The sequence below is a fragment of the Pteropus medius genome, unplaced genomic scaffold (assembly GCF_902729225.1).
Source record: "Pteropus medius unplaced genomic scaffold, Ma_sr-lr_union100, whole genome shotgun sequence".
Lineage (NCBI taxonomy): Eukaryota > Metazoa > Chordata > Mammalia > Chiroptera > Pteropodidae > Pteropus > Pteropus medius.
The window spans coordinates 7,743,737-7,760,043 of record NW_024349804.1 but is presented as its reverse complement, the minus strand read 5'-3'; the positions used below and the strand labels follow the sequence as shown (position 1 = coordinate 7,760,043).

The window sequence follows — 16,307 nt, the reverse complement described above, 5'->3', positions numbered from 1 at the left end:
GGGAGGAGTCCCACACACAGCAGTCCTGATGATAGCACATTAAGCGCTTTTATGGAATTGGGAGACTTGGAGCTGGCCCAGGGTTACCATGGGAGCTCGCCTCGGAACCCATTATATGCATAGGTGTGTGTAAAAACCACATGGAGCCGTGTTAGATTCCAGGGACTTTGTTCCTCCTTACTCAAGTGAAAATGTTTGGTATGCAGCGAGGCTTCATGTTTACCCTTACAGCAAACACCTCCATGTGGCTGCAGGAAGGTGGATGACAGCACGCGGCACGAGAGTCTAAAAACCGAAACCAGCCCCGGAAGGGGCTTCTCTAGGGCACCCAAGTCGGGGCCGAGGTGGGGCAAGCGGTGTGGGCGAACTGCCCGGCGGTCTGAGAGGCAGGCAGAGCACGCACGAGCGAGTTGGCCGAAGGACACCCGTGCTGAGTCGGGACGGCAGGAGCGGACAAGGGCCCCGTTCCGCTCGCGCGGTGCAGGCCGCTTCCAGTCAGATCCCAGGCCTCAGTTTTCCTCGCCGGTCAGCTCCACCCGCGGAAGCGCCGGTCCCCGCAGCTGGGCCTAGTGTACCCGAGGGTGGGGCGGAGGTGACATGAGGAGGCGGGGCGGCGAGGGCGACAGGCCGAGAGGTGGGCGCGTGCGACCAGGAGCAGGCCTCGCCGGGACCCCGCGCAGGGAGGGGCCGTTGCCCCGGAACCGTCCGCGCCGCCCGCGCGTGCTCGCTCTCGTGCGCGCGCACCCGGCGCTCAGACCCCAGCCGGCCGCCCGCCGCCCTAACCGGCCTTTCCCTTTCCCTGGGCGCGGGCGGGGCGCAAGGAGACGCGCCGCTCGCTCCCGCGCTCCCCGCCCCCCCGGGAGCCCGAGCGCGCCCGCGGTCGAGCCTGCATAGTAATGAGGGGCGGTCGCGGCGGGGGCGGGGCTATTGTGACGTGGCGCTGACGCACGTTCCGGGGTTCTTAAGCTGCGAGGGCGGCGGCCGTGCCGGCGGCACCCGAGCAGGTCTCGGGAGGTGGCGGTGTCCGCCGCAAGGGGCGGCGGGGCCGAAGTCGGTGCCCCAGGCTCAGTCCCCGTGTCCCTGTCTCACTGGCTTCCCCTCCTTCCACCACGGCCGCGCCACCCCCGATCCGGCGGCTCCCTAGGCGGGGCGGCGGGCGGGACGCGTATCTTCCCGCGGCCGCCGGCCTGATAAATGCGGGACGTCGGGCTCGGCGTGCTGCAGACCGCCCGGCTCCGAAGCAGCAGCCCCGGGCCGGCACTGGGCGGTGGGCAGTACCGTCCCCACGCCGCGGCCGCCGCCCCGCTGCCGTCCGCCACGCCCTTCGGCCCCCTCTCGCCGCCGCCGTTGCCTGTCACCGGCTTCTCGGAGGCCGCCTCCCCCTTCTCGGTCCCCCTCGGCTGCGGCGGCGCGGGCAGTTCGGCCGCCGCCGCTTCCTCTTCCTCCCCGTTCCCAGCGCGTCAGCAGACCATGCAGGATGAGCGGCTGCTGGGGCTGACACAGCACCCGGCGCGGCCGCTCTTGGGGGCGGCGGCCGCGGAGAAAGTCCCCAACCACCAGGCGGGCGGCGGCGCGAACGCGGGTGTGACCCACCTCCTCCCCGCCCAGGACTCCCGACCGAGTCTGCAGCACTCCGCCCCCGCCCCCGCCTCCGCCCGCTGCCGCCGCCGCGCCGCCTCCCCGCAGGACTTCAGTCCGCGGCAGCAGCAGCAGCCGAGCAGCCAGAAGAGGAAAGAGTTCAGCCCTCCCGCCCTCCGCCCTCCGGACCCGCCGCCGCCCGGCCCGCTCCGCCAGCCGTCGCCGCTCAGTCTCCCGCACACGCAGCACCTCCCGCCGCAGGACTTCGCCCCGCGGCAGCGCCCAGCCGACCTGCCCCCGCTCCCGCAGCTCCAGCCTTCGCCGCCCGCAGCCCCGCGGCGCCGCCACGGAGGCGCGGGCAGCCCTCGCACGACCCCGGCCGCGGGCGAGGGCAGCGCCGCCGAGCCCCCCAATGCGGGCTTGGCCCCCTCGACGCCGCCGGTGAACCCCGCGCCGGGCCCCATGGAGTCCGCCAACCACCCTCTGCTCAGCAGTCCCGGAAACCTCCTGCCCGGCGCGGCGCTCGGCTCGGGCGCCTTCAGCAGCCTACAGAGCCCGGACCTCCCGCACCCGGGCGGCGGCGGCGGCGGGCCCCCCGCAGGCGGAGGGGGAGGCGGCTCCGCGTCGCCGCCGCTGCCCGGCTTCGGCGCCCCCTGGTCAGTGCAGACCGCGTCGCCGCCGCCCCAGCCCCAGCAGCCGCCGCCGCCGCCCCAGCAGCCTCCGCCGCCGCCGCCGCCCCAGCAGCCGCCGCAGTCGCAGCCGCCGCCGCCCGGCTCGTCGGCCGCCACCACGGGCGGCGGCGGCGGCGGCGGCGGCGGCTCGCTCAGCGCCATGCCGCCGCCCAGCCCCGACTCGGAGAACGGCTTCTACCCGGGGCTGCCGTCGTCCATGAACCCGGCCTTCTTCCCGAGCTTCTCGCCCGTGTCCGCGCACGGCTGCGCGGGGCTCAGCGTGCCGGCCGGCGGCGGCGGCGGCGGCGGCGGTGGTGGCGGCGGCTTCGGCGGCCCGTTCTCGGCGGCCGCGGTGCCCCCGCCGCCGCCAGCCCTGAGTTTACCTCAGCCGCAGCCCCCGCCGCCCGCGGCGCCGCAGCAGCCGCCCAGCCGGAGGTCGCCCGTCAGCCCGCAGCTCCAGCAGCAGCACCAGGCGGCCGCCTTCCTGCAGCAGCGGAACTCCTACAACCACCACCAGGTACGCGGGCGGCGCCGCGGCCGGGCCGCCGAGGGACGTGCGACCGGGAGGGCGGGCCCGGGGTGACAGGGCGCGGGCGGCGGCCGCCGCGGCTTGCGAGGCTTCCGAGCGGGTTCGCGCTGGCGCCGCCGGTCGGGCGCCCCCTCGAGCGCCCCGGAGCGCCGGTCGGAGCGGGGCGGACCCGGGCCTCGCCGACGCCGCGGCCGGGGCGGCCGCTGTCCGGGTTCCCGGGGCCCAGGGCGCGGCGGGGACGCGGGGCCGGCGGCGGCCTCTGAGGAGCGGCCGTGGGAAGCGAACCGGGGACGGCGGGCCGCGGTTACCGGAGCCGGCGGAAGGCTCCTCCTCCCGAGCTCGTTTCATTCTTCACTGGCCGGCGGGGCCCGTCGCGGCGAAGCGCCGAGCCGGCCGGGACACCAGCCGGGCCACCTGCCCGCCCGCCGACCCGCCCCGCCTCGCCCGGGCGTCGGGCCCCGGCGTCGGGCCCGGAGCCGTGGGCTACGCTGCTCCCGCCGGCCGCCCGCGCGGCGGCCGCGTCCCCCGGCTGTCAGCGCTCGCCGAGGAGGAGCCGGCGGCCGGCGCTCGCTCGCTGACACCGAGGTCCTCCGCGATGCTTTCCGTGTCTGTGCCGCGCGAGGTGGGCGTGTATTTTGCGGGTTTCGAACGAGAAGTCGAGTCGAGTGCGGGGTTGGCGCGTTGCCTTGCGGCGAGGCGAGCGCCAGTCGCCCCCCGATCCCGCGTTTCTGGGGGGCGGGGGGGTGAAACACCGCCGCGCACGGTTTCACTCATCCGGGTCCTTTCGGGTTCAAGATCGGTTTGTTGTCCCCTCAGTGCGCTGTCTGAGCGATCGCTCGGTTGGTTACTTTACATTTAAAAAGTATTTTCTTGTTCTTGTTGGATCTGGTAGCATTTATTATAGTGATCGTTCTGTTTAAGGCCATTTACGTGATCAAGGATTGAGAAGTAGATTTGGGTCTTAACCAGCGCTTATTTTTACCCATATAACTTTTTCCATTGACCAGTTAAAGTTTCCAACGATTAACTTTTTTGAAGGGTGAATAACTATCTAAATTAACCAAAGTAACAGTTAACAGTTTACTTAAATTAACCAGAGTAACAGTTAACAGTTTTTGTTGAATCACTTGTTTCTCTCCGAGAAAGGAGAATGTGGCCTGTGAGGACTGAAAATGTGGAATTTTGAAATAATATTCCACTTTTTCATGATTTGCATCATCTTCAGCAACTATGGTTTTTTTTTTTTTTTTTTTTTTTTTTTTTTGTCGGGGTCTTCGTTGTTTTTTTTTAAACTGAAAACTTGCCGCATAAAATTATCTACAGGTATTTTTGAATTCCTAAAAACGTGTTGTAGAACCATCAGAAGACCATGTATCATGATCCATATTTAACTATAAGCTGCTTTTTGTCAAAAGATGAGTCGCTCAGTGGAGTGTAAGAGGTCACACAGCTGTCACATGGTATTTTAGATCACTGGAAGAGAACTTTGAACATTGTATCAGTGAGGAAAATAAGGCCCTCAAGAGTGGAACGATTTGTCCATGATCTCTTAGCTAGCTTTTGAACTGTGTGGAAGTTGAAATGGCAGTATGTATTCATGATTACATTAGCATTTAAAATTTTTTTTTAAATAAGTATTACATCAGTTTTGGTTTTTTAATTGCCTCGTAAGAAGCAGCTCTAATTTTAAGGGTGCTATATTTATTGACTTAATTGTAACTGCATGGTCCATACTACTTTTGGCTACATGTTAACACAAAATTATTAAAGTTTAACAATTACTAATATAATTACTAACAATTAATACATTTTAAAAACCTACGATTATAGGCTTTTGGTGGATTTTCCATTATTGGATGACATAATTTTTGGAGGGAGGAGCATAGGTCTTAGTGTAGAATATAATTTGCTTTTGAAAATGAGTGAAATTAATGCAGATTTGTAATATTAAGATCTTTACTAGAATAATCAAAGCATACAGTTGTTTACTTTGTATATCTCAGTGGATCCACCTATGGGTAACATTAGATAATTGCTTAACAGTTCTTGGATAATTAAGTGAAATAAAAACAAAACACTTTAAAAGAAACTGCACTAAAATTGGAATAAAATATCTTAAGTGTTCAGTAAACAATGCAGAAAAGGACACTATATTTCTTATATTGTCCCTATCCCAAAAGGCATTTTTAATTTGTGCAACAGAATAACACCAGTTATCATTCACTTTTGCAGTTCTATAACTTGTTTTGGAAACGTAAAAACATTTAGATTTAATAAAGACTATTTTTATCTGTGTCTAGGAGAATGTGATTGCTTTAAGATCACAATGTAGGTTATATCTTTAAGGATCTTCAAAGTTAATTTTACTTTTAAAGTATTTATTTTTTTCTAATGTTTATTATGTATGCATTTCTCTCTGAAGGGAAAAAAATAACTGCATGCTTCTATTTTAATACTTGTCATGAGAAAACTGCTTGATTCATACTCACCTCGTATTAAATTAATATGCTTTAATAGCAAGATCTCAAGCCTATTACTTTTTGTAAACTAGTTAAGGATATTCTGTTGCCTGTACATATTTTATTTTTTAAAGATCATATAAATTCTTAGCTCAGGTCTAAAATTTGAGTTTGAATTGTAAACTCTTTAAATGCCTATAATTTAAATAGATATATTTTCTCCAGCCTCTTCTGAAACAATCTCCTTGGAGCAACCATCAGAACAGTGGCTGGGGCACTGGAAGTATGTCGTGGGGAGCAATGCATGGCAGAGATCACCGTAGAACTGGAAACATGGGAATTCCAGGAACTATGAATCAAATATCTCCATTGAAGAAACCGTTTTCTGGTAATGTCATAGCACCACCGAAATTTACTCGCTCAACTCCATCACTGACTCCAAAATCTTGGATTGAAGATAATGTGTTCAGAACAGACAACAATAGTAACACACTCTTACCCTTACAGGTAAGAATGGTTTGTCAATGGCCTTATTTCTAATGTTAATCTTTCACAATGGGAAATTGGGTGGTGGCGGTGGTGGTACGAGGAGCAATAGTAAGATAAAATTAATGGATTAAAAAGAAGTTTTAGTTTTTAAACCTATAAGTTCATTATCAAAGGATAAAATATCTATACAGAGAAAATTGACACTATAGAAAATTCTCTAAGAATAGAAAATAAGCTTCATAAAATGTAGAGAAACCTGTATTTCTTAAATATTTATTGAAGCTTTTAATTGGCAATTCCTTAAGAATGCCTTAACTTATTAATCTTTAATGGGCCACCAGAATGAGTTTCTTCTATAATTAATATCTAAACTAAAATGTTCATAATTGTGCATAGATTTGACTATAATCAGCTGTATATATTAGAATACACATTTTACCACTGTGATTATAGCATGATAATATTAGGGCTTTTCAAATCAAATTAAAATTTGTCTTCACTGGCTCATTGACTAACTTTTTTCTAAATGTGGCCCAATAGTAATGACAATTGACATTTTTTCAGGCTTTTTAATATTTTGTTGGTATCTCAGGTTAATGAAATTCCCTTTGGCTATTTAAAGTAAGATTTTTTTTTTCCCCCTAAAACCTTTAGATGACAGAATAAAGATGAAGATAGAAAGAACTTTGTTTTTCTTTTCTTTTCTTTCTTTTTTTTTTTTGTGGGTGGGTATGGGGAATAGAACTGCTTATTTCTGATGAAAACTTCTATGCTATTGAAGGTGAGATCTAGTTTGCAGTTGCCAGCTTGGGGCTCAGATTCACTCCAAGATAGTTGGTGCACTGCAGCCGGAACATCCAGAATAGACCAGGTAGGCTGCACAGTGTATATTTTTCAGGATTTTGGCTAGGAGTTTAGTACTTATATTATGAGAAGGATTTATTATTTACTTTCTGATGATACTCATTTAAGCATATGTCAGAGAGTGCGAAAGCAGTCTTTTTTCAAAGGGTCGGTTGACTTAACCTATTTAATATAAAATGCTTCATTTTCAAATATAAAGTAACTTATAATCATTTTATATTTCCAAAACATAATGAGTTTGTTTTTGGAAAAAGGAATTATATCCCCAAGAGCACCTGGCTTTAAACATCAGTCAAACTGAACAGATTTTCCTTTCAGAATTATTTACAATTAGATACAAAATCATTTGTTTACTTCCAACTTTCTATTCCATTAATGTTTTACAGAATTTTTTAGTGAATTTTCGTCATGAAATCTGCTGTGTTGATCTTGAGATTTATTTCTGAAAATTCCTATCTTAGTTCAGTTTTTTCACCTTTATAAAAATCTTTATGGTACAATATTTGTTTGTTCTAAATTTTGTTACTGCTTTTATGTACTGTCTTCTTCCAAATAATCGGTTTCCTATGGAAAAACCCTGAGTCAAAAAGCTGAGAGTCAGTCTTAATCAAATTACTTCAAGTCCTTTGTGGTTACAAAATGCTATCTCTCTTCCTGCAGACTAAATATGAATGCATACTGAGTACCAGGTGATGAGAATTATTATAGGACAAATAGAAACTTCAGCCTTTACATGTGAGAGTCCTTTCATTCAGCACCCAAATTTGAACGAGCACAGAGTCGACGTTGTGGAAATCTCCTGAATGGAGCTATGTTATCCTTAGCTTAGGGCTCTTCCTTAGTTAATTTATCAGCATGAGATGATTTTACAAGTAAGGACTGTATAAATAAGTTAATACATTTGTAAAAGCATTCTAATCTGGAGAGTTAGCGGTAACTTAACCATCAGTGCTTGCTTTACACAAGTCATACCTATTTTCCAAAGTAGTCCTGCCAGGATCTCCACTTAGAAATAAGTAATTATCTCATTTAATTTGTGATTTATCATCTTGTTAATCTAAGTTAGCTAGCTAACCATCCATTTCTACTCTCCTTTCCACTCTGGTTCAGTTAGGCCATATTAGTGTCATTTTTATGGTAGCATTTTTATGTTGTTCAAATCGAATTTATAAATGTCTAGGAAATGGTATGTTAGAAGAGGAAAATTATGATAATTATTTTGAAGGTGGCAAAGGATGTGTTTTTAGAGAAGAAGAGAGAAAAACATTCAAACATAATAGGATACACATATGAGAGGGATCTGTATCTGTAGAGAAGACAGATTAGCAGCCATGTAAAGAGTTCATGGGTGGAGGGGTGGCACATGGTGAAAAACTAGGTTATTGAGATGGCATCAGTTGATGGAATGCTAGAGAGTACAGAGGTGATGACTGGGCTCTGCGGAGGTGGCCTTGGGGCTGCCCCAGGTCAAGGGCCGCTAACGCTTCCGCTCACGCTTCGCTAAGCCACTCTGCTTTTATCTATTTTGCAACCTAGGGTTTGAAATTAATTTTAGAGGAAGGATTTTTATGATTAAAAGGTTTTTATTATTTGTTTGTTTGTTTTGTAAATTGCTGAGATAGTGTAATTCCCTATGGACTCTTGAGCAAGGGCTGTGATATGATGAAGTTGAAGATAGTGGAAAGTCAGCTAAACTAGAGGGAAAGGAGGTCTGAAACCTGATTCATCTTTCTCTTTCTCTCAGTCTTTATGATGCAGTTTATGGGCATCCATCTGTTTGGGTCATAGTTTCCTTGTCTATACAAGGAGGACCCTGAACTAGGTCACATACGGCCTTTTGGGCCAGCTTTTACACTTTTTCTGATCTGTTTTGGCCATTTCTTCTTTTCCCTGCTCCCTGCCCCCTGCTACTCCCTGTCCTCACCTCTTATTTTTAGAATCCAAGGGTCTTGGTTTATTAGGAGGAAAGGGTGGGCATTGATCCAAAGCAGTGGAGGTATGGTATATGACCTCCCAACTGGCCCTAAACACAATGTCATTGTCGTCTTTACATGCCCTAGGCTACTTATACAAAATTTGTTCTGTTTCTACCATAAAAGGTTGAGGTATTTGAAGTTAAGGTTCTTAAAAATACAGCTGCAGCTACATACTGCAAATGGTATCTTAAACTGTTGTGTAGTTCCTCACTATTTGGCAAAGTTAAAATTATAGCAAATACTTAAGTACTTAAATATCTGGGGAGATTATTTTCATCTCTAATCCTTTTTTATCATATATACAACTTTATAATACTAACAAATTTTAGTTAACACTTTATTTTAAAACATTTAACTTTTGATTTATTTTATTCTCAAATTGATTAAGCCTAAAAAATACCAAATTCTAGAACTGAAGTCTTAATTCTTGTACCTGGATACTTCAGGCTTTACCTATAATTGAATTCACTAATTGGAGATGGGGGGAATGGTTTTATAGGTTAGTTTTATATCACGTGTATGTAAAATTTTTCAGGTTGGCATGTTTTATTTTAAATAATACATTTTTGTCATGGAGAAAGTTCAAATTTGAAACTTTAAAAACAGATTTAGATTGTTATACACATTTCTGACTTTAAGATGAATATTAGATATCTCTTAATATCTTTAAGGCTATGAATTACTTTACTTTAAAATGGTATTAGCTAGTTAACCTTTGCAAGAAATCATATGCAAAAGTGTGAATTCTAAATTACCGTAAAATTGAATTTTGAATTAGATATTAAGGTTATGGTATATTTATTCATTACCACTTGAAAATTTTAAATCGAAGAGTAAATATATTAGTAGCTGAGGTTATTTCTTTCAAGTTGTCCTCTCTAAGAAAACAGTGTCATGCCTTAAAACTATCATGTAGTCTGTGAAGCCTGTGAGATGTGTGTTGGCCTGTCTTCTAGCTGGGTGATTATCAATGTATCCAACTCTAGATTTTTGTTCTTATGGAAGTTCTCTCTGCAGCTCTTGAGCACGTCACATAAACTACCTTGAATTAATTGAAGATATTTTCCAATAATCTTTACTATCTAGAGTATTATGATAATGAGATAAATGATTATTACATTGGCATCTCTCTCAGAAAAATGTATCATTTGTAGTCTTTATTTGCTCTACAAAAAATGGCATATAGTAGCAGACCAAGTCCAATTGTTCATTTAATAAAGGATTCCTCAGTTTGTAGTTCTTAAACTAGATGAGCTTCAGGGACATCGGTAGCATCAGACTCTTAACACCTACTGAAAATTAGAGAGACTGGGCTCTTATACATGGTTAGATAACAGACTCTGTCTTTTTATATTTCCTATCCTGTGTTCAGTTCTTTAATTATACTTGATTCATTCTTACACCAAGTATTTTCTACTTGCCTTTCCATTTTCTTTAACCCCTGTGGGTACTAGAATAACTTTGGCCATTTGGGGCCTTTAAAAATTAAAAAAAAAAACTAAACCTTTTTTTTTTTTTTAGAATCACTGTTATAGTACTTTGTTGGAGGATCATATGATAAAGATTAAGAAATAAATGTTTATTATGTATGTAGTAGTGTTTTAATTACCCTTGGGATATATGGAGGTGGAAGAATACTGTTCTTTACGCTTGAGAATGTAAAATCCAGTGGGATGAAATAAAGGGGTATCTGTGTGGAACAGCTAGAGTATGAGATTGAGTGCTGCATTGTGGGTAAGGCAGAGTAGCACAGCATATGCTTCTAACTCGATACAGTGCAATAGCAGTGTGTAATCAGGGAGATATAATCAATATTTACTTAAAATTGAGGACAATATTAACACAACTTTGTCATTTTAAATTGGAGAACTAAACACAAAAGTACAACAAAAGCTGATCTTTCGATTTAGGCAGAAGAATACATGCTCAAGCATCTGGTATATCTTTAAATATGTGGATGTAGGCTTTTTCTATAATCCATCTCCTTTGAGAGAATACTTTTTTGGAGTATTTGGGAGAGCACCTCATTGTCAGGAGGAAAAGGTTCTACTTGACCACCTGTTTTCCAAAAGAGTGGGCTTTTGAATATATCAAAGCAAAATTATGACATCTCATAAAAAAAGTTTTCTTTCATTAAGTTCGAATTCCTTTTGTTGTACTAATTTTAATATTGTTGATGTCCTTAGTTACCTTTCAGTGTTTATAATTTTTTCTCAGGCCATTCTAAGATTAGGATTACTTTGTGTTTTTCGATCTTGCTAGGCATTTATTGTCTCTTCTATAAGTTTTTGTAGCAAATATCAGGGTTTATGAAAACAATAAAATATTAGAATATAAGATATTATAGTTTTTCCATCAATATGTTCTAATTTTTGCCTGTTTATTGTTGTAGGATTCTGTAAACTCACTTTCCAAAAGCCCATTTAGTTGATTCTTTGCCAGATAGTTTTCATATTTAAGGTAGATTGGAGTAAACTTTTCCTGATAGAGATTAGTATTTATGTGAAATGTCTTGGATGTTTTCAAATAGCCGTATAGTAATAAAAGTAAGTTATGTTGCTCTGATTTTCTATATATGCTAATCAGTACAGGTGTGTTTATAGTTAAAGTGGTTTCAGGATTCCAATTTAGTTTTAAACCAGTGGCAGTTTGTGTGAACACAAATTTTTCTAACACTCCTATTTTAGAAGAATGCATGAGTGTTTTATAATCATATTTGTTTCTGATTTTTTTCAGAAGTTCTATTTTGATCCCCACACTTAATGAAATTATATGTATTTTTGAACATGAACCTATAGGTTTCATTAAATGCAGAAAGCAATTTTGAGATGTCATGAGCTCTTTGCCTGCTCAAGGCTATATTGTGTTCCGTGCTTTAAAAGTCATGTGGGATACAGCTGATGCTTAAAGTGTAACCAAGCTAATAAATTTTAAATAGGTTTGCTAAATTCTTTGCTAAAGTCGGAGTTTGTTTCATGATGAAAGACTTGTATGCAAAGGATAATGAGGGTACTTATAAGTGGGAATCATACTATTTCAGTTGGATAAGGGCATTAAAGCTAAAGCTATTAATACATATAGCTTTTTTGAATAACATTTGTCCGAGTTGATTGTAAAGTGGTCATTGATATTCATTGAATAGCTTGCTTATGTATTTTCCCTTCACATCTTAAATACTGCCCATGCCCAGTGACAGACAGTGTATACAGAATTACTTCGTTAACTTTACTCTGCTCTAAATCAAGATCACACTCCTTAGAATGGAAATTAAGGGTGGCAGCAACAACAACAAGGAACAGTGGTATGGAGATATCATTTGGGTGGTATTAATAGTCACCATTAATTAACTTCATAGGTTGAATGAAGATTGGGTATAGTCTGCTTCTGTTCAAAAACCATCAGCCTGAGAAAATAGCTCTGAACTATAACATATTTTCTTTGCAAGAATTTAAGGTAAATAGAACATAAAGTATAATATACTTTATCTTAGAAACTATATGATACAGCATACCTTCTGAACTATAACATATTTTCTTTGCAAGAATTTAAGGTAAATAGAACATAAAGTATAATATACTTTATCTTAGAAACTGTATGATACAGCATACCCTAATTAACTTAGAAGTTTAATGGGAGAGGCAGGAAATATTTTTTAAAATAGTTATGAACAAAGTATTGTGGAATCACAGAAGATGGAAATATTTGCATAGATTACCAAAATTTTATGTCATTTTTATCCAAGGGTCATGCTCTTCTCTATTCATCATTTTTATTTCATTATATAGTACTTTGAATCTTTTGCTTTTCTGTTATTTCTAGTATTTTTAAAGTGGATTTTAGGCATCATCTAGTTCAACATGGTTATTTTGTTTTCTAGAAGACAAAACAGAGCGTAAAGAGATTTAATAACTTAAGATCAAGAAGCCCAGTGCAAAGTATGGTCTCTGGACCAGCAGCCGCAGTATCACCTGTGAACTCATTGGAAAAACAGATTCTCAGAGGCCACTCCCAACCTGTTGAATCAGATTTTATTAACAGATCCCAGTAATCTGTATTTAACAAGCCTTCCAGATGAGTCTAAAGCATACTTAACGTTTGAGAACCACTGTTATAGCTCAGGGTTCTCTGAGCCTCCCTCACCAGTTAAGGTCACTTTAGTGAACCCCTGTTACTGTTGGGTGTGTTCTACCTCAGGAGTCTTTAAGTAAAAATAAGTCAGAATGTAACTAATTGGTGATAAAGATGGAATAAGAGCCTCTGGTCTAACATTCTTTCCATCATTCAACATTACTTTTTACATATAAACGCCTTGACAGCAACTCATTTAGTCTATGTTATGATTCTGGCCCCTACCTTTAAGAAGTTCACAACTCTAATGTAAACATCAAAGTAGAGTAAATAATTAACATATTATCAGGAAAGCTCTTATGTTTTTCTTCAACTTTCTAAAAGACTGGTTCTGAATCTTCTCTGGATTGTAGACCCTTTTGGAAAACTGATGAAACCTGTAAGCCTCTCATCAGAAAAAAAAAAATGATGTGTATATTCACAAACAGAATGTGCATATAACCTCAGAGATTTCATGGTCCTTCTTGAGGCTCATAGATCCAAGTTAGGTGCCAGATTGTGATTTCTGTGGAGACTTCCCTCCCCCACCCCCAACTTTTCTGATTCTTCTCTTTCCTTTTCCTCTGTTAATCATTTTCTGAGAGTTAAAAATGTCCTACCTGCCTCCCCCACATATGTATATACGTGTACAAACACACACACACATAGACATTGAAATAGGTGGGGATTAGCACTGCTGGTGATTTGGGGGACATGGGCCAGAGCTTGCTGTGGTGGTTCCCCATATATACTCAAGTACGGTTTGATTGTGTGTCGAGCAGAGTACAGTATAAATTTATGAACATTGGAAAATCTAATAAGCAAGTTGTTGAGGGATTTCACATTCAGCAAACAAGACTTTGTTCTGAGACTTGACAAGGTAGGAAACTTTGTGAAATGAGGATGCTTTTGCTCCCCCAGTTACCTTTTTTTTGCAGAGAGGTGAAGTGAAGGGAAAGTTTAGAAGTGCAGAGACCAATATGTGAGGGCTTTGGAGAGCAAGATTTGAATATAAATATTCTAGGTGTTAGTCCTTCGTATTTTTTATTTTTACTATGTAATATGTTTATATATTCATTATTGTGAAATTTTAAGTCAAATAACATACAATGTTTAATAGATGTTTAAAGTATGGTGCAATTACGGAATTAAGTCCTTTCTTCAAAAATATTTCCTTTTTAAGTGCCAGTCTTCCTAGACATATGAGAAAAGTTTAGAAATTAAATAACAACTAAAAATGCTTTCCGTGTATATTACATTTCAGAAATCTTTATACGTTGAGAATAACAAAATTATTTTACTCTAATGTATTAGTACTACCATTGAAATAAGATTACTTGTGATATGTTATTTTGGAGATAAATGTATTAAATATATTGTCCTTTAATACTAGAAAGATTGTAGTTTATGAGATCCTTAGTTATTGGCATTGTCTTGGGATGCAAACTAATGAATAATGTGTTAATCAGATGTCCTATTTTATGTAAGAAGGTTAAGATAGTATACTTATCATCATCTTTTGAAAAATTTTGCATAGATTATATTGAGTCTTGTTTTTCTTCTCTTCTAGGATCGAAGTAGAATGTATGACAGTTTGAATATGCACTCTTTGGAAAATTCCCTTATTGATATTATGAGAGCAGAGCATGATCCTCTTAAGGGTAGGTGACTTTTTTTTTTTTAATCTTATATCATCCACCAATTTGTCTGCCTGTCTTACCATTTTTATACAAATATGAGCGCTAAGTAGCACCTATCTCACCTATAAAATTCTATTATAAGTTTGTTAATAAGAATCTTTGTCTTGGTGAAATGTCATACTTTTTCCTTTGTAGCTTGTTTAGATTTATGTAGATCTACACAGAAATGTAAACCCATCTCTCTGGGCTTGTGTTTAAAGAAAAAGCCACTGTTTAGAGATACTCTGAAGTTCACCAGAGGATAAAGAATGGATCTAAAAATGGATCTAAAAGGGTATAGTATAGTCACTTTTCTAGAATTCTACCAAATACAAAGGTAATTTTCAAAAATTCCTTAAAATATTTTCATTCGCAATTCGCAGTGATTCCAATCTAGAGCTGTCCTAGGTTAACTCTCATTTTTCTTCTGCTTTCTAGCAGAGCGTTTTGAAGGGGGATATTTTACAGGAGTTTCTTCGTCTTCATAAAAGTTTGGGGCAAATTAGGAAAAAGAATCAGCCCCACTGATCTTACAGTGTCAACCTTACTGTTAACTATATTTGAAGACATTTCTTTTAACATACTTGCTTTCTTTCATTTGTTAGTAATTATTTTACATTTCTTTATATAATATGTCTCATTGCCTTTTACATGAATGGTGAAAATCTAGCAAACTTCATGAGCTTGAGTGACGAGAAATATGTTATCATCTATCGTCGCATAATAAATTATCCCAAAATTTAGCAGCTTAAAACAACAATCAGCATTTATGACCTCACACAGTTTCTAAGAGTCAGGAATTCAAGAACAGCTTAACTGGTTGGTTTGGCTTAGAATGTCTCATTGAATCATAAGCATGAGTTACTTTGTACTCTTTCTACAGTTTTAATTCCATTAAGCCAAGTAACAATTCTCTTACAAACTTTAGCCTAAAAACTTCAGAACTTCAGTGTTGGCAGCAGGATGGTGGCCCAGGGCTGACTTGGCAACACCAATCAGATAATCTAAACATTTTTGTTTCGATTCTGGATTTTGCTTGGAAAGAAGTTTCTTGTTTTTCTAATTTCTTTATTTCTAAGGAGCTGGAGAAGGTCAAGGAATCATTAGTTATTGTTGACAACATGTGGCAATGGTAATTCTTACAAACTAATAAATACAGTTATACTTTGGTTTTTTGGGGGGTGGAGGGCAGGGATTTTTTGCTTTTAACCAAAACTTGGCCTAGTTTTTTGAGTATTTGTTTAGTATTGGGGCCTTATTCTTTCTCACTGTTATGCTGACAGTTCCAGTGACATTTGTCTTGGCTCTGCTGTTTAAGGAAAGAATTCAGTAGTTTGTGATTATGAAGAACTTTTCTATTCTCTTGACTTAGTAGAAAGAAAACTCTTAGAAATTCTAATACGAGATAAAGTCAACATTAACTATTGCCAGTGGAGGATGGGAAGGTTTCCGTTATTGTCTTACCCAGTCTTCTTTAAAAACATAAAAGCCTTCTGAAGAAGCTCAGAGAGAACATTCTCTGCTGCACTGTAAATTATCTCAGCATCTCTTTTTCTCCAGCCCGTGTTGTAATAAAAGTGGCGGGAAACCTAGAAAGAAGACTTTGAAAAAGAAGGTGGAAGCAGCATAAGGCTAAGAGGAATCTAATAATAAAATCTTAAGTGAATGCAAAATTCTTTTGTTAGAAAAATTATCTCTGGCCCTGGGAAGGGGGAGAACTTGCTCACCGCCACCTTTAGCAATCACGGTGACACAGCTGTGTTTCTAATTGGAATATTTTATGTTCTACATTTATTATGGCAGAGAATAAAAAGAAAAGAAAAGAAAAGCATTGAGAAATCTCTGCATAGAATAAACAAGTAAGACTGGTACTTCTGCAAATTGCCATCATGCACCTGTTTAAAATGGTCTTGATACTTAAGTGTGGCCACTTACAGTATTTTTCTTGCTTTATT

General features: G+C 42.5%; 1 protein-coding gene across 5 annotated transcripts in view; it reads left to right on the top strand.

Annotated features, from left to right (window-relative positions):
- Positions 1 to 973: 973 nt before the first annotated feature.
- The window catches only part of CPEB2 (cytoplasmic polyadenylation element binding protein 2), a 56,284-nt gene continuing 40,950 nt past the window's right edge, over positions 974 to 16,307 (top strand). Inside the window, exons 1-5 of one of the 5 annotated variants that reach the window (XM_039838167.1) lie at positions 974 to 2,142; positions 2,209 to 2,766; positions 5,463 to 5,744; positions 6,508 to 6,597; positions 14,244 to 14,334. In XM_039838167.1, coding sequence (XP_039694101.1) covers positions 1,195 to 2,142; positions 2,209 to 2,766; positions 5,463 to 5,744; positions 6,508 to 6,597; positions 14,244 to 14,334 — 1,969 coding nt within the window. In that variant the 5' untranslated portion in view covers positions 974 to 1,194. Of the gene's footprint in view, positions 2,767 to 5,462; positions 5,745 to 6,507; positions 6,598 to 14,243; positions 14,335 to 16,307 lie in introns of all 5 variants that reach the window. The other 4 variants (XM_039838165.1, XM_039838166.1, XM_039838168.1 and 1 more) reach the window with 4 other exon arrangements.